General features: G+C 29.3%; 2 protein-coding genes across 6 annotated transcripts in view; one reads left to right on the forward strand and one right to left on the reverse strand.

Moving 5' to 3' along the window:
• Rubicon (run domain Beclin-1-interacting and cysteine-rich domain-containing protein rubicon) overlaps positions 1-16229 on the reverse strand; it is a 26978-nt gene extending 10749 nt beyond the window's left edge. For 2 of the 3 annotated variants that reach the window (XM_014424552.3, XM_014424554.2), the window contains exons 1-8: positions 16002-16176; positions 15523-15601; positions 9499-9594; positions 5329-5468; positions 3084-3267; positions 1626-1932; positions 449-612; positions 244-367 (exon numbers count right to left, since the gene is read on the reverse strand). In XM_014424552.3, the coding sequence (XP_014280038.1) occupies positions 244-367; positions 449-612; positions 1626-1932; positions 3084-3267; positions 5329-5468; positions 9499-9594; positions 15523-15591 (1084 nt within the window). In that variant the 5' untranslated portion in view covers positions 15592-15601; positions 16002-16176. Of the gene's footprint in view, positions 1-243; positions 368-448; positions 613-1625; positions 1933-3083; positions 3268-5328; positions 5469-9498; positions 9595-15522; positions 15602-16001 lie in introns of all 3 variants that reach the window. The other variant, XM_014424553.3, reaches the window with a different exon arrangement.
• On the forward strand, positions 5489-25495 carry Atg3 (Autophagy-related protein 3). 3 transcript variants are annotated; one of them, XM_014424555.2, is made up of 8 exons: positions 5489-5506; positions 7677-7760; positions 16624-16812; positions 17306-17434; positions 19460-19585; positions 20159-20290; positions 20952-21079; positions 21953-25495. In XM_014424555.2, the coding sequence occupies exons 2-8, from the start codon at positions 7677-7679 to the stop codon at positions 22101-22103; spliced, it is 939 nt and encodes a 312-aa protein (XP_014280041.1). In that variant the 5' UTR covers positions 5489-5506; the 3' UTR covers positions 22104-25495. The 3 variants fall into 3 exon arrangements, with proteins under 3 accessions (XP_014280041.1, XP_066906816.1, XP_014280042.1); XM_067050715.1 differs by lacking the exon at positions 5489-5506 and adding an exon at positions 16395-16532 and having other exon boundaries at positions 7698-7760; XM_014424556.2 differs by lacking the exons at positions 5489-5506; positions 7677-7760 and adding exons at positions 16143-16271; positions 16395-16532.
• Positions 25496-25856: the final 361 nt, after the last annotated feature.

The following is a 25856-nucleotide window of genomic DNA, read 5'->3' on the forward strand; positions in this document are numbered from 1 at the left end:
AAGTGATCGTGTTAATTAACTATTATTTTTTTTTTTTCAGTGATTTGACAACCATTAGCAGTTTTATTGTGTAACCCTAACAACTATATCATGTTCATCTCTAACTTTATATATCTATATAGAACAGATATATAAAGTTAGAGATGAACATGATATAGTTGTTAGGGTTACACAATAAAACTGCTAATGGTTGTCAAATCACTGAAAAAAAAATTATAATAGTTAATTAACACGATCACTTACCTGAATCAGAGACAGGCCATACTCTTTTCTCAACCTCACGTTTCCTCCTCCTTTCTCTAAGTTTTTCTTTCAAATCTCTTATCTCTTCATCACTTTCTTCTTCGACTGTTACCTCCCATTTCACCTGCAGTAGCAATAGAACTTAATTAGAAGCTAATAAAAAGTGTTGAGAGAAATTGAATAACTTATAATTTTATGAATATACCTGCTCAATAGCAGCTATTATAGCTTCTGAAACTGAAAAATGAGCATTTTCTCTATCCAATTCTGCTGATGCAAAAACACGTGAGCGCAGGAAAGATGTTAATGACTGACCACGACGTGGACGAGGAAAGTATCCAGTCCTCATAGGAAGAATACTCCTGCCTCCTGCCATTTAAATAGAGAAAAAAATATAACAAAAACAATGTTGAGGTATTGTTTTATATGATCATTTATAGAAAAATATGATGAATGGTATTTTTATTCATTTCATTTAGACTTAACGTGATTATTTTTTTTATGTCATAATAAGAATATTTAAACTATGATGATGGAGGAGCAACAAAAACAAAGATAAGAAGTAAAATAAAATTATTCCTTTATGTGGAACAGAAGGCACCTAATTGAAATAGGTGGGTATCCTGTGAGAAATACAAGTTTTGTTGAAAATGAAATTATAATAAACTAAATATATTTTAAATCTTGATCCAAAACAACAATTGCCAAAAGTAAATTTTTAAGTAAAACTGAAATTCATCATTACTATTGTCACTACATTTAATATTTATACAAAATTAGCTGAGATATGAACAGTTCAGGAACAAAACAAACCACAAATCTCTACTTTTTCAAATTGTTGGTAAATCAATAAAAACCATTTCTCTCCTATTATATTTGATAATGATTATCAAATATAATGGGATGCTTGTTTTCATAATGAAAAAACAAGTGTTCATCAAAATGGACCAGACCTTTATAAATAGCTCTAAGAATCCACTAAAACATCATTCTAATATAATAAGTAGTTCATTTCTAACAATAGGAAACACAAATAATAACTTAGACTAAACTAAAAGTAATAAATGTACCAACAGAACAATACTTGTATACACAAACTCCAGATAGTAACTTAATTTGTAATTGCTTGAATAAAATAGTTAGTTTACAAAAAGTTAAAAATGATTAGCACACAGAGAAGCTCTAGATTTTTAGGCCAAAACAATAATCCAAATAAATATATTTTACTCACAAACTTCTTTTTCTTATCACCTAATTAATATGTTTAAAAGTTTAAGAATCAATTGCATAGATTGCTTTCAAGATAAATCCCTTATGGAAAATTTCATATGTATAATTGATAAAGGTTTAAATTAACAAGAAATAAATTTAAATTTACATACCACCATCCTCAATGAATGATTTCTTCTTGATTCTTGACTTATATGAGATAACACTTTCCCCAGAACTTTCAGACATTGCCGCAATTCTTTTAGGAACTTTCTTAAAAGCTGGGGATGGTGGGACAGTACTGGAAGATGGAGGGGCAGGATGAACTGCCTGAGCAAGCACTGGTAAGCTCCCCCAGCTCGCTGTGGGGCTAGTGTTCTGTTTCGTTACAGTAACTGGGCAGACAGGCTTTGGTGGCTTAAGGGTTTCAGGAAGAGAGGAACAGCGACGGTGCATTTTTCCAGGAATTCTGGTATAGTACTAGGGAAGAAAATATACTTTAGATAACACACACAATATTCTTCTTTTTTATCTAATATATAAATAGATGTTATCAAACCTTTATATGATTATTTCTCAAGATGATAATTGAGACATTTCATTACGATGAAACATTTATAACAAGCAATATTTTCATATGAACATTGTTAAGAAAGCATAGAAAACACAACCTTTTCATTAATATTCATTAATTCTCAGATAAATTATTAAAATTGTGGCTTTTTGTCCACTAATAAATTCACATTTGTCTTCTATAAATAGTCACTGACATCATTTTTAAGATTTTAAACCATTCAGACAAATGCTTCCAGAAATATTTGTATCATGTATAGCCTGAAATTAACTGTTGATATTTTCCCAGGTGATTAAGGCTTCTGCAACCTGATGTATATTGAATCTATCATGGTGACTTTCCTATTCTATATAATTTCTTATACTAATTATACTACTTTTTATTAGAAAATGTAATTTAGAGAAATATTTGGTTATAACCCACAAAATATCAGCTATGGGAATAATATTTATAATATACGCATGAACAGAGTATATCTAATTTAACACTGACCTAAGAGACATCCAAGGGCTACTGTCTCTCTTTTTTTTTAAGAAGGATAAATTGATATCAATTCAATTATGACTGACTATCTATTTTCCAAACTTTAACAGAGAATGTGATAAACCCATGTATAAACAAATATGTTTAATGATAATTACTGATAAATTTTGTAACAATAGTAGTTCAAACAATATTTTATAAATTCAAAATTACTGAAATAACCAATTCTAAACCAATTAGGGTTTAGACACAAGCAAAAATAAATTTTTTAAAAAAATACAATTTTAAAAATATTTTTAAGCATTAACCATAAATAGTTTCCTTAAAATCACTTTATGATGTAACAGATAATACGAAGTATCATATGTAAGATGTAATTCTTAACATTATGAATCAAAATATGCAATTATTCTCTAAATATTTAATAAAGTAATGATTTAAGAGTAAAATATTAAACAGTAATTAGAATATAAAATTAAAGCAATATATATACAAATATTTATATGTTCATAGAAAATATTCCCAATTCATAGCTATAATAAAATTATAAATGGACAATAATTTGATTACTCACTAAATGAGTAGGAATATCAGAAAGGAGAGAAAGCCTGTTTTGTTCAACTGCCTTGAGACAAACTAGTGTAGCTTCAGCATAATCTCTTTGACAGAGGAACGCCTGGTCTGTATAGTATGCTGAAAGGTGGCTCGAGTCTGATATCAGCCAGGACAACTTTTCAGATAATGTATGCGTTTCCAAACTAGAATAAACAATTATCTGATTATAATTAAAATAAAAATATCTAATACTAACATAGGGGCAGTGTAGGACTCCAACGGGAGTCTTGGGCCTACGTAAGAAATGAAAAAAAAACAAATACTAACAGAAAAAAACGATAATATTGATACTAACAATAATATTGATTTTGTGGAGAAGATGGTCGGGGTGTGCAGTCAGCAAATAAACACAAACAAATATTCTTTTATTTATTTGTTTATTTTCCCTTCCATCTTCTCCACACATTAATCTATGGTCAACTACCAACACCTCATAGTAATATCAATTGGTGATCCCTGACCTGGAGCCAAAGAAAAATTACTGGTTGCTTATGGCTAAAAACTAAAAAGATTTGAAGACAATAAAGATTTTCAACAACTATAGAGATCTGGAGGCCAGGAAAAAGTGTTCTAAACACAAGCAACAATCAAATAATACCTATCATTCCTGTTATTCATAATTTATACTTAATTTTTTTCATATTTTCCAGATCATGTTCATTATTTTCAACTAACTAAAGGATTCAGGCTTTAACAGCAGTTTATTAATACTAAACTTATATGAAATAAAAATGGCTTTCACTGATCATATATACTCACAGCTGTCTGCTATTAGAATATATAAACCATGGCTTTCCTCAGGAATTATATATCTCCAAAATTTATCCTACAAGGAAAAATGAAATGAATAGATTCACCGTCAAAATCCTCAAGGAAATCTAGTGAGCCTGTACATAAAAACTTGGATTGCTATCCCTTCTATACATTAATAGAAAGGGAGAGAATTCTGTTCCTAATTTGATCTCATGGTCATAACATATAATAACATAACATATATCATTCAAAGCAAATAAGATCTCAGTGTCCTTTTTGTGGACTTTTTTTTCTTTTTTTTTTTAAGAAAAAAGCTTCAAAATCTCTTTAAAGATTTTTTTTTATTCCACTAATTTTAAGAAGATTGTGCCAAAACAATTGTTAAGAATTTGAACAATAGAATATTGAAGTATAAAAATGATATACATGAAAGTATACTCATTTTTCTAATAATATTACTGCACAATTTTATTTAATTAATTCATTTTTATCATATCTTATTTATCTCCTTTGTTATTATCCTCATAACAGACAGATTTAAAAAAAAAGTACATTTAATCCTATGATAAAAAAAAATTAAAAACCTTAATCCTGTAAACAACTTATAGTAGATACGTTTATCTGTTTGAAAGATAAAGTCAAAAGACAACCACTCCTATAATCTAGACAGATCTTTATCTATAATCTAGGTTCAACAAACCACTTATTCTATTCCTTAATATAACAACACTTTGGCTCTTAGTACACCACTAAGTTTATATTCAACATTATAACTTTTTATCAAATTTTTTGAACTTAGCACAACAGATTGTCAAAATAGTTTGAAACAAAATACTGAACATATCAGTATTGTTAAATGTAATAAAAATTCTTATATAATAAACTAAAACTGTACTAATATAACCATAATAATATATGTTTTCAAATCTCGGCAATCATAATTAATATAGACTGCTTTTAAACTTAAACAACCCTACAATTTTTTATGTTCATGGACAAAATAGTATTTATTTAATTCCTCATGTAAAGACTGTTTTGTTTTTTATGGTAATAATATTCAGATTTCACCATCCTAGTTCAATTTGTTTATCATAATTAATTATACATTATTTATGCTATATTTAAACTTGTATATATTAATTTGTTAAAAGAAATCATTAATTTTATTGATTTCTCTTTACGTTTATTCCCTACTTGATTCTAAATTTTCTCTAGTGTATATTTTTAAAATAGCAGATATGTATGATTATACAATCAAAGTTTATTCATATATCTCCATCAGTTAAATTTGAAAAAATATATATATATATATATTTTTTCATGTACAAATCATTTTTATATACTTAGCATGGATAATATAGACAAGAAATAGTAAAAATCCAATTTTTTTCTGATTTAAAACTAAAATATAAGACATAAAAGTATTTCATAAAATAAAATAAGTAATTAACCTGTTATGCAGCCAGACCATAGCTGGATCGGTGTGCTGATGCATAGGAGAAGAAGAAGCAGATATGGGAGTTGGCGATGAAGCAAGGTTTGGTTGAAGCCATGAGAGTCCTTCCACAAATTTCCAGCAGTCTTCTTCCCCCTGATCAACATACCACAAGTGTAAGAGGTGAAAAATAAGTGAGTAAAGTAACACCATGGAAATTTTGAATTTGAAATTAATTTAGTCTTAATAGGTTGCAAAAGCACATGAGATATTTTGTTGAAATAGATTTTGCAATCACAATCATAAAAAGAATAGAGATAAAATACTATTAAAATAGATAGTGTAAAATAATGTACAAACATAATTCAGAAAAACTAAAATATTAGACATAGAATAAGTAATGTAATGAAGTTCAATGACTACATAAATATGTCAATGTATGATCAATAAATAACAGATAATGAAGTTATCCAAGAACTCTATAGCTTTCTGTCTTCTTTCCTCAAACCGTGGAAATCAAATTTAAGCAGTTCTATTGAAGTTGACTGATTTTAGATAGGGCTAATTGATACTTGAGTTAAATTATAATAAGTTTTGAATTCATCATACTTCATTCATTCTCCAATAAAAATTAACTGATCACTTATTTCCTTTATGGTATGTAAGGTAGTCAGTCTGTGATGAGATCAATGACTGTTTGCTTCAAAAACTATATTTTTTAATTTAATTGTTTTTAGGTTGAATACAAGCAATTATTATTCTGTTCAAACATGTTTAGCAATAATAAAAGCTTTTTTTTTTCTTTAACTGTTAAATTAAATTATTATACAGATTAATTGAATGACTTGGAGCAATTCAATTGGACTAGCAACAATTTTGAACAAAATTAGTATTTAGTGCAAAATCCTCCTTTGTTTTAGTAAAAAGTCGTGTATTGTGTTAGTTTGTCTAGTCACATAATTCCAACATATCTATTCATAATATTATGGAATATGAACTATATAAAACAAAATAAGAATTATAGATTTTTTTTTAAAAATACTCTATATAAAAATTTACATTATACTCTGACCCCGAGCCCTTTAATTGTATCTGTAATAATAGTGATCATAATTATTGAAAAGAGCCAATTAGAATATTAAAAAAAAAAAAAGTGGAAATGAAAAAATTGCATTGAAAGGGTCAAGAAGGTATTTAGGTATAAAATAAAAAATTAATCAGTTAATTAAAAATATTCTTTTTATATCTTATTGAATGATAGAGCAATGCTGGTTTATTCAACTAATGTGACTAGATTACAAAAGAAAAACAATTAAAAACAAAACTTTCAAGAATATAGTTTAAAAATAATAATAAAATCAATAAGTTATCTATATCTGAGAATTGTCATCCAGACAACACATTCAGATAATGTTAAAAATGAGGAGTGAGGAAATACCAGGACAGTCCTCTACTTGACAACTGTCTCAGATCTCAGTTTGATAACATTACTCCATACACAAAGTCATTGCGGTGCTGAAGGCATCGTTAGTTCATCAGAACTCATGACTTCTATAAAATTACAATTTCAAACATTGACACAGGTAGGCTAGAATAAATTTAATTATTGAAATTCCTTCTTAATGCTAATTATAATCCAACTAGAAGGTTCCAATGAGAAAACCTTGAGTCTCTAAACTGTCGGCAAATAACTCACCGTTATTTTAATTAATTTAGACTGGCCAGGTGTTTATTGGTAGTTTAAAGACTCAAGGATTTTCTGATTGGATTCTTCCAATAGTATTCTAGCAATTAATTTGTGTCTCTAACTTTGCTCTTTTATATCAATTAATATTTTTAAAAAATCCATGATGAAAGTGATTTGAGGTTTATAACAGACCTGATATTGAAAATTTTAAGAAATAACAATGGTAATATTCTATTTATAACAAAAAAAGAAAACAAACTAACTAAAGAATATTTCAATTAAATTATAAACACACCTATACAATTTAAGTAATTCATGGCTGATTCTTAATTTATTCTTTGAGTGAGTTCTTGATTGAAAACTTCAATTTTCTAAAATTATTACTGTTTAGTTATTGCTTATTACAACAAAAATCTTAAAGTGGAGTTCTCATTTTAATGTAAGCAGATAAAAATATTTATTTGGGTTAATTGATATTAAACAAAAAAATAAAATAAATAAATAAGCACTACTATTCAAGGTTACTTTAAAATAATCAGATCTATTAATATTCTGGACACAAGTGGATATTTTCTCTTATTTTCCTTCATATAAATTTTAAATAAGTACATATACCATTGTATTAAAATATAAAAATATAAATATTTTTTTATTCTACAACCATGTTATTTAATTAGATGAAGAAAACAACAAAGAATGACATCAATGTAAGACTTTGCTACTGGAAATCAACTGCCATCAAACATTTCTTCAGACCTAAGGTAACAAAAACTAAATACATTTGATATTATCTACCAAACAATATATTACATCTCAAGTATGTGTTTCGTTTATATATACCTTGTAATAACATTGTAATAACACTGTATTTATATGATATACTTTTTGCATGGTGTATACACAAATTATTCAAAATATACGCCTCTCCTGTAGGGTTTACTACAGAGATAATAAAAAAAAAAAAGTATATATATAAGGAAAGAATAACAATGATATATGAATTACTAGATTATAATTTATAATAATATTTTAGTGTTAATAATGAATTTATATTAAATACCTAAATCAAAATAGAATAAATAAAATACCAGAGGAACAAAACATTTTTTTTTTTAATGAAGAGATATTTTGAAGTAGGATTAAATAAGTAAAGCATAACATAAATAAAGTGAATGGAGTTCTTGACTTGTGAAGTGCAAAACAATCATACATGTTTCCAATAAGTTTTCCTAAATGGAATTTTCCTTATAGATGTAGGAAAATAATCAGGTAAGAAATCACAACTCATAAAATCTTGATAGTCTAATTTTTGTTAATTCAACAAACTTTTGAGGTCTAAAAGAAGAAAATTTTGACCAGTTATATTGAGGGAAGGAGTGATGTGGAAGGGGGTTGTTTTCCAGTTACATGTTTATTTATTAGTGTTAACCAAAACCTACAATGATTACCTTGTTTTGTAAATATAAAAATATTAATCTTTGCATAATTTTGAAGTTAAATTCTTATTTTGCATTGTTTAAATGAGGCCCTCTGTAATCCGGAATATTTGAACTTGGATTGTACATTCAAATTTATTTATTATAATTTTATAGTGTTATTAACCATAAAGTCAATAAATGGTTTCCTATTGGTATCAGTCTTACCAAGGTAACAAATAAATTATCCTCTCAGAATATTTCAATGATCTGGGCATAGTAGAGAAGTCATTCAATACAATCTCAATGGTATTTCTGGCCCTCCAATAAATATGCTGTAAAATGAGGTAAGATTGTACCATATGTGGTGAGAATAGGCTAATTAAGAGAATTTGACAATTAAGTGTTCTCTGGCCATTAAAGCAATTAGTTTTTCCATTTATGGTGTTTTATTATTTTTGTCCAAATGAATAAATGACAGAACACTGCTCTAAATGCTATCTCAAAGTATAAGACCTCACTATTATAACTTGATATCATATCCATATCCTACACTTAGCTGATCTCTATTCTAGTTTCAAACAGTAATTTCTTTAGTATTTGTGATACCAAACTTTCCCTTCCCTTCCTTTTACTTTCTCTCACTGTAATCTATACATAAGTAACTAAAAGTAAAACTGATTATTGCCATGACAACCATTGAAACAACAAAAATTACTTATAAATCCAGTTTATTTATCTGTTTTTCATTACTATTCATAATTGTCTATGACTTTGTATGTTAGATATTAATATTTCTAAACCATTGGTTTTCCAATCACATATTATACATCTGTACAACAAATCTTACTTCATGAAGTTTGTAACACAAACACAGACAATTGTTACACTTTTTGAGACAATTATTTGAACTCAGGGCACCTTAAATATTTACTTCCATTGAAAACTCAAAGAGAAAGTAGAAGTAATACAGGTTTTAATCACTTAATTAGCTGTTATAAAAGTCTGCCAACCTGTGAATAAAATGCAATCAAACTGGTATAAGCATTAGAATAATCATAATAAAATTTAAGAGGAAACTCACATTGTCTTTAAATATTTTGAATTCGTGTTTTAAAATTCTTTGAAGTATTGTATGTAAACGATTAAGACCTCCATATACATTCCATACATTAGCAACCTGCAATAAAAAAGATATTAAGTATTAGATAATAATACCTTCTATAAAGAATAATAATTACAGTTTTTAAAAATATATTAAATAATTTTTACCATACAAACACCAATAACACACTAAAACTTGGCATGTGGTCTTAGTTGAATTTTGGGGGCATAGGACTCCATTCATAGTCTGTAAGTTACTTTGATGGATGTAGGGGATTCAGAAAGACTCTATAAAACTGATGTCAAACAAAAAAAATTGAAAGGAATAGTGAGCATACAAGGTGATTCTGAGAGGGTCATGCTACTGGCAACTGTTTTTACACACACACACACACACACACACACACACACACACACACACACACACACACACACACACACACACACACACACACACACACACACACACAAATTCGGTAAGCAAAAAATAACCATCGACCGGAAAGTGGACTCGTAGGTTAATACCCAATGTGGGCAAGTGATATGGCCGCCAGCATGGTGAGGTGGATTTTTACAATACCCAATTGTTGACCGGACATGGATGCTTTAGAGCCTACCAGTACCGCTTCAAATTGGACAACACCAAAGAATGCTTGGATGTCAGACAGTCGAGGAAACCGCAGAGCACGTGTTTTTCACTTTAATTTGCTTTACTGCAGAAAGAAGTGAATTGGAGAGAGGAGATTCACCACAGTCGTCCTCAAGAGATTGAGAGAGGAAGAGAGGGCTAGAAGACAGGACATGGAAACGAGAAAACCATGTGAAGAAAGCGAGGCGGCACTCAGTAATGCCCTCCACGAACTAATGCCTAGCAGCGGTCCAGTGGAGAGGAATGAACAGGTGTAGGGCAGTGGTTTTAGTGGGTAAAAGTCCGACACATGGATAGGTGCGGGCCTATCCGTGTCTTTTGAAGATTTCCACTGACCCTCGTAAAAATAAAAAATATATATATATATTGTAATAATCAAAAATTGTTTAAAAAAAAAAGGTATTAATTGTTTTAACTTGATTCTCATGTCTAAAGTATAGTTTTGTCATCTTCAAATAAAAAGATTTATATTTATATGAGAATTTTTATTATATTATATATAATAATATAGACTCTTTACCTCAGGGCGGGTTTTTAGGCAGTCAGAACACTTATTTTTAATAACACTTAATTAAATTAATATCTATTTTTACAATGTATTTAATTTTAGGTAGAGAATTTATACAATTTTCTATGATGACAGATAGTTTTCTTTTTCTTCTTTCTCAACAAACTAATACTTGCTGTAAACAATCTTTCAACAAACAAATACTGACTTTAAACAAAACCTTGGTCCTCTAAAAGTTTTCAACTCACTTCTCATCCACTGAAGTGTGTTGTTTGGCAATCCAAACAAAGAGTCCCTTATTCTTCTTGGGTGACTCTTCGATGTCCTCTTTTTCAAGTATTTGAATCTGCTCAACATGGCCCCAATTCAACGAATTTTGGGAAGACGCCATCTTCTTTGTTTTTAATAACGATCTTTCCACTCCATATTTGAATGAACAAAATTGGTTAGCTTTCTTTTTGGTTTAACAAGGCAAATGAACAATATTGAAACAACAAATAAAATAAGAACATATTAAAAACCCTTTATACATAAAAATATACTATTTACACAGAAAGAGGATATTACAATATATATATAATAAAGTAAATGGAATTTTATATAGTTTTTACTTTATTCTCATATCTTAAGTATAGCTTGGGTTCAAATTAAAAGCTTTAATATTAAATAGATAGTAGAATTTTATTTAAATTTTATAACATTTTAGACTCTTAATCTCAGGGGGGTTTCTAGGCAATCAGAACTAACACTTTTCTACTAATAACAATTAAACTAAATTAATAGCTATTTTACAAATGTTTTAAATTCTAGTTATAAACAAAACTAACCAATTACATAATCTTCTTTTGATGATTGATGGGTCTTGATGTCTTCTTTCCCAAAATGCAATGTCTAACTGTATAACAATGGCTTCCAGTCACCTCTGCTTTCAGAATACAGACGTTCTCTCACCAGGCAATCCAAACCAAAAGTCCCTTATTCTTCTTGGGTGACTCTTCGATGTCCTATTTTTCAAGATGTCCACCCTTGAGCTAGACAAAAGATGATGAGGACATCCTCATCCAGGAAACATCATTTCCCGCCCATGCCTAAGCAACAAATCCTACAAAAACCAAGTTTTCTTCCTTCCCCTTCTCTAGGTGTTAGTTCTCAACATCGATTGTAACACTACGGTTTTTTCTTAAGATTTCCTTTATGAATAATTTTCTTTAATATTTATTCTCAACTTCTATTTTTTCTTAAATTTATTGTAACTACAATTATGATGGGAAGCTAAATAAAGTTTTTACAATATTTGAATCTGCTCAATAAGGCCACGATTCAACGAACTTTTCGCAAGACATGCACCGCCATCTTCTTTTTTTTTCAATAACGATCTTTCCACTCCATATATGACTGATCAAAATTGGTTAGCTTTCTATTTGGTTAACCAAAGCACATGAACAATATTTAAACGTTGATACATAAAATAAAAACGTAACTAAAATCATTTATATATAAAAATAACTATTTACTCATTAAAGAGGCTATTACTTTCACTGATATTCAATGAGAGTTCAATAAAATTGTTTAGGGATTAATTAAAATATAAGATATATTTGACAATTATTATTTCATAACATTTATTTGTGATTATACCATTTAATAATATCATTCTGTTCTTTATTTTATGAATTTGCAACTCTTTTGATGTTTATTTTAATTATTTAATTTACAATATCAAATTACTGATTGAATTAGTTCGAACTACAATGTCTATATCCATATCTAATTAATAATTTAATTAAAAACAAATAATCTCCCCAATTTCTGACCAATAAAATACAATTTTCCCTTATAAGTTGAAGAACCCTGAAAAAAAGAACTTTGACCATCCTTCACACAATTCAATATCGATATGAATATTTAAAATAAAAACAATCTCAGTTCTGGCAGTAAGGTTGCAATTTTTAACAAATGCTGATGACTTTGTTGTATATAAGCATGAATGAAAACAAGGTCAAATCACTTAAAAGTACTCTGATTAAGGAAGTAACTATGAGCAGTCTTAAAATAAATCAAAAGAAGACTTAAATCTCAACGGGTAAAAAATTTAACCTGTGGCTGATTTAGAGATGGAAGGACTAAAGTTGTGCAAGGTGAACAAGTGTTTCTACAAGGGCACAGTTCTCACCGATAAATGAACTATTGTTCAACTCAAAGATAAAAAGAACATAACACCACTTTACTTCACCCATATTTCACAGTCTGCAGCTGAAATTCAATAATTCATTTTTTAAAATTAAAAAATACAGTGTTCTTATTTAATCACTCTCTTCATACAGGTATGAGGTACGAGCATAAACAATATACCTTGAAAAGAGGTTCCAAAGCTTTGCGAACTGATTTCTGCAAAGGGAATTGAATGATAATATGACTGTGCAGTATAAGAATAATGTAGGATTGAGATGCTTTACTAAAATACTAACTATAATGTTTGAAGCAAAATCAGTACATTTCAATTACAAAAAGCATGTCATTAGGCCAAAAGAAAACAATTTATTTTTTGGAATTTTTTCGAAAGCAAAATTATTTTTTGGAGGCCACAGCTCAACAGACAGTCCAAGATTATTGGGGAAAAATATAGTAAAAAGGGAAATCAAATGGCCAAATGACCAATCACCTATTCACAGCCTGTAGGACAGGAAAAGGTGAAAAATACTTCTATAGGCATTACTATAAACATTACTATGATATGAAGTCAATGAAGTAAGATTAAATGAGTGAGATGACTGCCTATTTCACTGCGATGTTCAACTACTTCCATTGAGTTCAATTTTTATCATTTCCTTTATATACCCTCAATAAAGTTGATCCCATTTGTCCTGTTATTTTTATTTTATTGTATTAATAAAAAACAATGCATAGTTTTGGTAAAAGCTCCAATGAAATGAGGAAAGCAATATTTGGCCTTTGAAAGTTGCAAGAATAATTTAAAAAATGCTGCACTCAAGGCACCTCCAAAACATCAGGCCAAATCATCCCTCATCTGTGATGCTTCAAACAATTGTATGGGGGCTGTACTTCAGCAAAAAGATAATGGTCACTGGATTTCTTTAAGTTTTCATTCAAAATCTTTGTCCCAAGCCCAGCATATGGCCGAGAACTTTTGGCAGTGTTCTCCGCAGTTCGCCACTTTTGGCCAAACATTGAAGGACAAACCTAGTCGATATTTACTGACCATAACCGCTATTATATGCCAAGCTACAAAAGGGCAATTCAACAAGTCCTTTGCATCATAGATAGCTTAATTATATCAGCCGGTTCTCAACTGACATACAGCATGTCTAAGGAGACCAAAATATTATTGTAGATGCACTATCAAGAGTGGAAATGATCTTGACAGGCTTTTCAAATTACAGGATGAAGATCCTGAATTAGAGGTGCTTCAATAGAAAACCAATTTTCAGTTGAAGGCCTTAAATTGTCCATGTATGGACATCATAACCTGTGAATCCATTTAGCCAGAGGCTCATATTATATAGCCCTCAAAATATAAGACAGAAAATATACAACACCGTGCATCAGCCTAGCCATCCATGAAACAGAGGAATTAAGAAGACTCCTTTTCTCGGAAGTATTTATTATGGCCTGCAACGAACAAGGATGTAGCCAAGTGGACAAAAGGTTGTATTTTCAATCAAAAGGCCAAAATGATACGACACACAATTACACCTCCTGGGAAGTTCGAATCATCTGGCCCATTCCAGTACATCTACCTTGATATAATCGGGTCTCTGACACCATCTCAGAATAAGTGTTATTGTGTCACATTAATTGACAGGTTTATCTGATGGCCAGAATCTATTCCAGTGAAAGAGATAACCGTAGAAGTTACAGCCACTGCTTTATATGAAGGATGTGTGTGAAGATCAATTTTTTCCATGATAGATATTTATGGGAGTACCTTTCCCATTAACAACAGAGCAAGGAAGGCAATTTGAAAGCATTATCTTCCTGCTTATGTCAAATTTTTCAGTACCCAACAATTTTGAACCTCTCCTTACTACTCGCAGAGAAATGACTGGGTGGAGCAGTGGCACAGAGCTTTAAAAGCAGGTTCAATAGAATACATGGACAGCAATCATTGGGTCAAACTATTACTGACCATTCTTCTTGAGCTAAGAACAACCAAACGGGATGACTCGAATTATGGTGATGCAGAAGCTGTGTATGGACAGATGATACATCTACCAGGAGAATATTTGTTTTCCTCATCTGGTAACTAAAACCTAAAAGAAACCGTACAGCAGCTCAAGCAGTTATGGTGACCAATGTCCTGCATCATTTAGGGAAATTAGAAAGAATATTTTCCTGAATATATCACTAAAGATTTGCACACATGTATTTTTAAGGAGCAACAAGTGCTTCCTATGAGGGGGGAGATGTATCAGAACTGCTACCTTCCTATCAATCAATCACCATTCCCTCAGGATGAAAATATTTAATAAAATTAATATCACAGTGACTAGTGATTTAAATCTCAAAAAACAGATGAAATAAAAAAAATGTTTATTATGTAAATTCTATATTTACCAACTAGGACAAATGCTAAGTTTATTTAGATCATTTTGCTTTGTATGAAATACTTAATTCTTTTTGGCCAGAGCTTTTAATGTAAATTAAATGTTGTATTTTGTATTTTCACTTCTATGTTAATTAATAAATGTAATATGTATTAATGAGGGAAGGTATATTACCTTTTATTATGTATAATAAATATAAAAAGTATAGGTAACAGGGGTTTAACTTTAGCAAAGAACATTTGACAAGACCTTGAGAATTCATTTCATATGAAAAATTTATACCTGACAAGATAATAGGCCCTCGACTATGGTCTTCAGGGAGGAGAGTTGCTCCCTATGAATTTCTTCCATCAATTGTTACCTGAAAAAATTAGAATGAATTTGTAATATATTGAACATGCCAAGTATCATTTGAGTTATTTACCAATATGAATGTCCTTGAACCAAACAATCAACATTTATTTCACCAAATAACAACATTTATTCACAATCTTAAATATAATATAATATTATTAATCATCTATACTAAATATTGCTAATTGTCAACTGTTAGCTCTTTATCTTCGAGCTTATGTATAATACATATATATACATGTAATACATATATGTACATGGGCCTTAAAATTATTTAATCCATTACACAGCTAATAACAAATAATGTTGGTACAAATCATAAGATGTAATTTAAACAAGAAAGGAAATGGCTTATGACAGTGAATTAATAAAATAGGATAGACAAATAATCAAATAAAATGACTCACCACAAAGACGATACAATATATTTTCTACATAAATTATACTTTGATAATTTGTTATGAAATACGAGCATGTCAAAGATAGTTACTTTAAAAAATTTACTTTCAAAACATTTTAACACTAACCGTACACGTTATCAGTGATTACTCAGCTGATGACAGGTTACAATCTCAAATCAGGGGAAACAGTTTCATCTACTCTCTTTCTGATAGCTGTGTTCGATCTTAGTCCGGTAAATGTCTGCACATTGCTTCGAAATGGCCTTCAAATAATGAGTAAGTTATAATCAGTGAATTTATTCTTTGAAAATGGCATAGAAGTTATATTATCTGTTGAATTCATTTTTCAACTTACAAAACATTTGAATATTACGGAAGTGTAAACATTTAATGTTACAGTTTGTCTCATCATTTCAACTTAAAAGAATATTGGCTAGTTTTCTATAATAAGCAAAGATTTTAATCATGCAAAGTGTTATAAATACTGTAAAGGGGACAGCATTGGGGGTTGCTGAGTACCTCACCCCAGTTTTAAAGGTATTTTTGAAGTATTTCTTTTATAAACTCTTAGCTTAATACTATTTATCTTTAATTTCCAGTTGTACTCACAATTATTTTGTAATTATAGGAATCAAAGTTTCGGGAAACTGGTGTTATAACTCCAGATGAATTTGTTGCTGCTGGGGATCATTTAGTTCATCATTGTCCTACTTGGCAGTGGGCTACAGGAGATGAAGCTAGACTTAAATCATATCTTCCTAAAAATAAACAATTTCTTATCACAAGAAATGTTCCATGTACTAGGAGATGTAAACAAGTACGTAATAGTTATATAAATTAACACATTACCAGTTAAGGCTCAAAGTTTTCATTTATGAAAAATACATGAGTTTATTATTGTGATATTCTCACAAACATGCCTGTATTTCCCCCCTCCCACAATGTGAATGAAAACCACTTGGCTGATAGCAATGTCGATTTCCACCATTTTTTATAAACGTTTTGTAAATCCTATAATGACGTTTACAATAATTTTCAAAGCGCAGAGCAATCTAACAAGAGGTTTTTATTTCAATTGTGAAAACGCATAAATTACTTTATAAAAAGTAGTTACAAGTTTATTATGCATAAAATATGGGTAGCCATCAGCCTACATCTTGATCCCGTTATACTATGTTATTAATTATTAAATAACTTCTTATTATCTTTGTATTTTGGAGTATTTATGTTCTATTTATTTTGTTTAGTTAATTATATTCATGATTTCATTATTTGGACCATCATTTATTGTTGCAACTTCTCTGTTCCAGATAGAATATTGTGAAGAACAAGAAAGAATAATAGAGGCTGATGACTCTGATGGGGGTTGGGTTGATACACACCATCTAGAGCCCTTGGATGATAAAGTCTCTGACATGTCATATGACATTCAGCCTGAGGTATTTATTTCTTCTAGGCCATTTGAATTCTAATAATTGAAGGGCTTGGAGCAAGAATATAACAGGCTTCATGATTTTTCAGTTGAGCAATTTTAAACATTTCTACAGTTCTTTTTTAATGTTTTATACACTTGATATTCTATGTCAATATTGTAATTAACAAAATAACACAATAAATAGCTTAGTAGAGGAACGAAATAGCGCTTTACAAAAAATTGTAATTGTCTTTAAAAATTGTATTTGTCACATTCTTAAAGCCAAGAACTTTCAGTATTGTAGTCAATTTTTTAATTGACTGATGTTTTAAATCTTTTTTTGCAAAGTTATAACTACAAATCTGACCTAGCTGCTCTGAGTAAAATTGACTAATGATTATACTTAATCTAATTATTGAATTCATTATCTTTGAAAGTTATTGCTGCATTTCATCAGATAACTTAATTTTTATGACTCAAGTTTAATCATTTTAATCTGTTATTGGTTCTATCTAATTTTCTAAACAGAAATGTCAATCAATTAATTGTCTCAATTGGCAAAATTTTTAACTGGATAAAAATAAATTTCATTATTTCTTACTGTATTAATGTTTTGCAGTGTTTTAATTATATTTCAGTTTTGTAAAATTTCAAATGTTTAATAGAATGAATTTCTTATAATTTATATTGGTTACATAATGGTATCTAAACATGATTGTAATCATGTTGTAGTGAAAAGTACATGTTTATCTTTTATTTCTTTGATAATCTTGTTATACAGTAAACTTAAATATTTATCCAAGATAAGCCAATTTTCTTTTCTAAGTATTATTTTCTTATCTTAATTTGGTTATAAATTAATTATGATCTATGATCGACTCCCTTTCACAAAAGGAAAGAATATTACAGTCATGTTCTTTATTTTCTGAATCTCATACTCTTAAATTTGGAGATGTGTGTTACTTTATTCTTGGTTATCAAAAAACTGCAATCGAAGCACTAAGCACCAAGGGGGACTGAGAATGAAATTTATAAACGGCACTAAAGTAATTAAAAATAATTACTTATAATAGGCTTTAAAACTTTTAAAAAAATAGTATTTATTAACAGTCACTTTTGGTGGAATAAAAAATAATAGGGATCATAAGGATCACTAGCACTTTTCTAACATCAGATTATGTGAAGGCTTCTGTGTTACTAACGCGTGCGTGTATGCATGTGTCCGTGTGTATGTGTTTTTTGTCTATTACTGAACAGTAATAAATTTAACATTCCCATGTCCACCTTTTGTTTTTTTAATAGTTTTTGTTTAGCAATCAATGAATATTAGTTCACTTTAATACTCTTGTTTACTGTTGTTCAAATGCCTCACACAGGAACAGGACCTCTTCCCCTAAAATTGGAATTAGCTTAGCCTGCAACTGAATTAAACCAATAATGCAAAATTAAATGAGTTTTACTAGGGTGTTTAATCTTCACTTAATGTAATCAGAAGTTCTAATGGCTGATTCACCACGGCTATCTAAATAACTTGTTCTATCAAAAACATGTTCACAATAACAAACATAATGACCCTGTTCATCCTGTTGTCCCAATCTTTCCTACATTACATGGTAAATGTTCTCTTACTTATTAGTGTGGTGTAGTTTCTTTAGTCCGGTTTAGTTTATTTGAGCCAAAATAAATTTTCACTCATAGTTGTTATAGGGAGGGGGTAAGTGAAAGCTTTAGGTGCTCACACTACACCAGATGTTTTTTGGTATTTAAAGAATTACTATAAAAATATATGTATATATAGTTGTCCATACAAATTTATATATAAGAAGAATGGTCAGGGTTGGGGTCAAAAGAGAAACAAAAATAGTTTACAACTATTTATTTTTCTCTTTTGACCGCAACCCTGACCATTCTTCTTATATACTATAAAAATATTATTTCCTGGCAAATTAGGATATTTAAGCATCTTGGATAGAAGAAAAAATTATATTTCCTATTTTATTATTATGTCTCGGATTTAAATTTTAGTTCTTCAATCTTTTTTTTTGTAAAGGATGAACAAGACAAGAGAAATGCCAATGAATCTGGGAATAATGATGATGATGAAAATGAGGATGATGAAGAAACTTGTGATATGGAAGAATTTGAAGAAAGTGGTCTTTTAGACGAACAAGATAAGGTAAGCATTTGGCAAGTATATTAGAGACCATAAATAAAACATTTGTCAGGTTAATTTGTGCTAGTTTTTACTTAATTAGTTTTTTTTGTTAATTCAGGATTTTTTAATTAAAATTCATCAAATCCCCTTTTGCTTTCATTTATAATCTAATATATGTCTCTCCAGCTGGAGCAGGAAGATTCGCTAATACTATTATAGCCAGAATGAGTCAAATATGAGGTCGGAATATATTACATAATAAAAGTTTATTCCCTTCTCCCAGGCTAGATTCAAACTGGTAAATCTTTAATATGTAGCTTTACAAATATCTGATGATGTGATGTCTTACATTAGTTTGGTTTTGAAATTAAGTTGTCCCTACATGTATCTTTTTTATCCCTGGTTAGTGAGTCGAAACATTGGCTCACAATACATAGTCTAGTTTAGTTAGTATTTGAGTTCTTATAATCGCACCCAGACCATCTTCCTTTTATACTTTTTTTATTTATAATTCCTTTATAGATTTATAGTTGTATTTATATTATCTTTGAGTTATCACTTTTAAAATTTGTTTATCTTCTGTTTATTTTTTAGAGCACAGTAGCTAAAGAAAAAGTTAAATCCTACATAGGTGGTGAGATCTTGAAAACTAGGACATATGATCTCCATATTACATATGACAAATATTATCAAACTCCTCGCCTCTGGTTGTTTGGATATGATGAAGTAAGTGGTTCAGTTCTCTTTATTTGTATATTATATTGATGTCAAACACACACAAGCAATGTTAAAATCTAAGTTAAGATTTTAAAGAAATAAAAACACTAAAAAAATGAATCTGAAATATGCCTGAAGCAAGAAATAAATAAAAAAATTGTGTATCAATATTATAATTAGTCCTTCATACCAATGAGTTACAGAACTGTTTTGGTTGTTGGCTATGGATTAAATCTAAGATATAACTTGTAGAGGGTGCGGTCAGTAAATAAAACATAATAAAATATGTTAAAACTAATCCCTCCTTGATTTGACATTGGAAGTTAAAAAAAGCTTATTTTTTGACTATCTAAAGATATTATTGTTAGGTATCCACTCTTCTTAGAAAATAAAAACATAATTAGTTATCTGAAATTTTATACAATATTTATTTATGAATGTAAAATTATTTTTGCTATATGATTATCATTATAATTCCAAATGTCTAAATGCCATTCGTAATTTTTCTAAATGAAATTAATAAATTTTTTTTGTCTGGAGGTATTCTTTATTGACCTGTAACTTTTATATTAAAAAAAAAAAATGTATTATTAGTAATTTATTGGGAATATCTTAATGCTTTTTATGTTTGTTTTGTGACAATTCTTGCATTTTTTTTTTTATTAATTAGAACCGTAAACATCTGACTGAGGAACAAATGTATGATGATGTGAGTCAGGATCATGCTAAGAAAACTGTTACGATGGAAACACATCCTCATTTGCCTGGTCCTCCTATGGCTTCCGTTCACCCTTGCAGGTAACTTTTACTTATTTTATACATATAGATAATTTCACAGTAAAATACATTGGACTATATTATATTTGAGCCATTTATTTTGAAAGTGGTACAAGTCCATTTTCCAAAATAATCTAGTAACCTTAATAGTTATGTTTTCACATGATCTTTTTATTCTAAAGCAAGTAGTTACTAATATATTCAACCTTCTTTAAACCGTGGGAACCCCTAATGACCCTACAAGCTCTTTTACTAGTGAAAACTTATGAAAGGAACCTCCCAATTTTCGAGTCACTTGACAATTTTTTTCACAAAACTATCTTGAACTGCATGAGTAAGTTTCCATTAAATTTACATTGACACTACATTATACACTTTTTGTAACTCAGAGTTGAGGCATAGGTCTTTGTAACTTGGAAACTGCTGCGGTACGAGTGCCACTCCGCCCCGAGGGGTCAAATTTTATTTCTGTGTCATTCCCATGAAATGAAAGCTTGACCTCTCACCATGGTGTTACCTCCTCCCCGTTTGTCAGAAATGACCAGGAAGGGGGTCTACAAAAAGTATGATATGCAAAGTTTTTGGAATTAGGTTGATTTTTATCACCACCTATTGGTGGTGATAAAAATTTTACTGTTGAGTCATTAAGCCTATATTTGTGAACTATCATGTGAATCAATTAAAAAGCTTGTGATGAAAAATAATAACTTCATTTTGAAATTGAAAAATTGTCAGAACTATGATTCTTGAAAAAAATTTTTTAGATTAATTGTAAAAAGCCATATAAATGTAAGTTATTGCATCTATCCCAAAAACTGGGCTCTCCTTGTAATACAACTTAGTAAATTTTATTAACTTAAATACATTTGTAAAATACTTATTTTTTTATTGCAGACATGCTGTAGTGATGAAAAAAATTATAGAAACTGTTTTGGAAGGAGGTGGGGAGCTGGGAGTTCATATGTACCTAATAATATTTCTCAAGTTTGTTCAGTCTGTTATACCAACAATAGAATATGATTATACCCAAAACATTATGCTTTAAATTAGATTAAGGTTAATTTATAAGTTATATTTTTATTCTAATTCTCTCTAGCTTGGTTACTTTTCTGTAAAAAAAATGAAATGCATATTTAAGTATTTAAGCTATTGGTCCATGTTTCCTTCCAAGAATTGTATTGAAGTTTGAATTCTATTGTCTGTTTGTTGAAAGTTATCCCTTAAAAAAACATTTTCAGCCTCATATTCATTTCATATGTATGATATTACATTTGTACTTGATGATATTATTTTAACTGCCATTCTTTTAACATTTTTTTCTGTTTGGTTTTGATGAAGCTGATATTTTTAGGTAAAATATACTCTTTATGTCATCATATTTTGAGCTATAGGTACTTATTGAATTATCTACGCAATCTTTTTGAATAATATTAAATATTTAGCAGGGTGTCTACCTGTTTTGGAATTTGGGAAAATGTTGAGGATTTTACATCATCTGAAATAAGTCGAGAATTCACAGTCCGCTTCGAAAAAGTTGGGAAAATCATCATTAGTTCCACAGTATTGTAAGCAGTTATTTTGTGCTGGCCACATTTTTATTTTGGTGTTATTCATTATAACTTGTCATTTTTAATTCAAACTTTATAATATATGCATAATTAAAATTTTACCAGCATTGGTAATCTTATCTGTCTGGGAATAAGTTTGGTTAAAAATTGATTAATTCCACAAAGCTTAGGAAATTTATTGCTATGAATATTTTTTTATGCTGAATTTTGTTACAAACCTGATTTAAAATGCAGAATTTTATTTAAAACCTCACTAATTTGTTTTTAAAACTATAGAATTATATTTTCTTCGCAATAATTAAAATTTAATTCTTTCTGGAAAAATGTTAACATAATTTTTGTAATATATTTTTGCCTTCAATTGTTCAAAAGATTTATTTTTTCATTATTCAGAATTTTGTTAGTGTAGTTAATATTTCTGTATTAATGAAGAGCTAATTCCTTATCACAATCCCGATCCAGCTTCAATCATCCCTACTACTATCCTCCTCCAAGGTTGACACGGTAGTAGCCCAGTGACCTTTTGTAAATAATTCTATTAGAGTCCTAACTATGGTCATTTAATAATATTCTTCTTCCTTGGTGCTTCAGCCTGATAGTGGGCCCTGGCCTCCTCTTAAGCTTTCACTAGGTGTTCTGGTCATGTGCTGCCGCTCTCCAGTTTCTTATTCCTAGCCGTTATAAAATTAATAATAATAAATTTATTTATTTTGGGATGAATTCCTTCAGAATAATAAAACTTAAAACAAAAAATTGGGATTTAGTGTCTTAAAATAGAAAGCAGAAAATCAAAAACTAAAATAGATAAAATGTAGCTTATAATAATAAAGTGAAAAAAAAAATGGTAATTGACAATTAAGAGCAAATAATGTCAAAAGTCCATATTTACAAATTAATTTAAGCCTCTATAAGTCACAGTTCCTTACACCATAGAAACATCCATAGACTTAAATTTGGTTGGGTTGTTACTCATTCCTTTTCATCTGTGAGCTTCCTCCCATGCAGCTCTTGCAAGGATCCTTTGCTTCCTGCAATCATGAGAATTTCATCGGCAAAAATTAAATTCAGAATATGTAGAGGATGCATTTTCCAATTTCCTACTTTTAATTTTGTATTCCTTGGTTTAACTTTCCTTACAATTCTGTCCAAGTAATCTAAATCTAGAACAGGTCAACGTATACCAACATCTGTTAATAAAACTTGGTAGTGACTGCAGTTTGGATTCCAAATTAAACTAGCATATAAGCAAAGCAACAATGTATATTACTAACTCCATAATGTCATAATTGGCAAAAGGAAAGTGAAATTGAAAACCAAGATTACTGTATTATAAACTAGTCTTCATCTTTACCCTGGCCTATGACTTACTGTTGAAAAATTTCAAAGCCATATACAAGTTACAGTGGTGAAATCCATGAGCAAAGCTCTCGGTAAGACTAGATTTGACTGAATGAGATATCTAAGAGTAACAGAAAAGATGGAAAACACCCATAAAACAAACTTAATGTGGTTTGACCACATACAAACTATGTCCATTAATAGACTAATAAATATATATGGAAAGTAAAAACAGAGGAAAAATCATTACACAGACAACCCAGGAATAAGTGTAGGTAGTAGCTCTCACTCTGGGTGAAGTCACGGATAAAGAAATGCATATCTGCTGCCCTGATGCCATAATGTATATGGGTTAGATAAAAAAGAAACAGAGGTTTCCAATATGCAAGATTATAGTTGGTCATTTTCGAAAAAATCAAATTCGTAGACAAATAGGTACCAAAATTGGTAGACATCATGTGTAATCATTTCAATTATCCCAATCTAATTGTTAATTTTTACTAGAAATACATTTTTCATATTAATGAATAGGGTATAATATAATTTTTAAACTATTGTATTTGTTCAAATATTCTGTATTCGATAGTAAAAAATGATTTTGGAAGATGGTGTTTTTTTGACAGTATACTGTAAATGTATTTTATATTATAAACGTTCCTTGGTCAATGAATTTTTAGTCTCCTTTTAAATTACTTATTGTGGAAATTAATCTTGGCAAGTTTAACATTGTTGTACACTTGAGGATTTTACGTCCTAATAATTGTAAGATTATTTATGGCAGGATTCATTTGTTAATTTCTATTGGAGTTTACAGTCTTTGTGTAGTCCAACTAGACAAGAAGGAGGAATTAGTTTTATCATATGATCTGTGTTATGATACAAAACAAAAAATTAAACATACCCTTGAGAAGCTCAATAACTGTCTTTTTTTTCTTTAATTACCTCTGTACACCTAATTAAAAGTGACTTAAGCTTGCAATGAATTTTAAATTATATACCAAAAGGCTGCAGAGCACATTAGAGGTGGTTCATATTTTTGATTCCATAGTTGGGGATTGAAAAATCATCAGACCCATCCGATTACCTTGTGAGTTGACTGTTAAGGAAATATTGAATATCTATATCTATAACTATATTGTCCCTTTCATATGCTTAACTGAATAGTTGTGGCTATATCGCATAAGTTTAGTACTCCAGGGTTTTCATTCTTGCTGTTTCAGTTTCAGGATATGTTAGGTTAGAGAACAAGATTTTATAAATAATTGAAAGAGTACACTACTGTTAATTAAAAAAAATATATATATATATGGGAAGAATTTTACTTAAATGATAAATCTGGCTGAGGAGAATTGTGTATGAAAAAATTAAAAGAAATCATTTAAATATATAAACATGACTGGGGTATTACAGAAACTAATGATTGTATGCGCACCATGCCATTTGTTACTAATGTATTTATCACATCTTAAATTATATTAATGATTGTTTTACTTTTTATGATATAATAATAAAAGTATTATTTCTCTCTGTTCTAATGTTTATTTTAACAAAAACATTGTTATGTATGAAAGTGTTCTTAAACTGAAAAAATATATTTAAAATAAGTTCTGGTGTATAGTCTATTCTAGTCAAACAAATCTTTTTCTTTTAATCGTGAGGTATAAATTCATATTGCTACAAGTTGGACTAATCACCAAAGATCAATTCCTTAAATATTATCTATTATATCAAAATAAAAATAGTCAGAAACATCTCCGAAACAAGAAGCTGGTATATTTATATACCTTCCAGGTAATATGATTTTTTTTTCCACTAGGACAATATTTTTTGTGTGTTTAGGATATCTGAGTGAATATATCAATTATTTATGAGTTTAATTATTTTTATAAATC

The sequence above is a fragment of the Halyomorpha halys genome, unplaced genomic scaffold (genome assembly GCF_000696795.3).
Source record: "Halyomorpha halys isolate HHAL.00 unplaced genomic scaffold, Hhal_1.1 Scaffold473.1, whole genome shotgun sequence".
Lineage (NCBI taxonomy): Eukaryota > Metazoa > Arthropoda > Insecta > Hemiptera > Pentatomidae > Halyomorpha > Halyomorpha halys.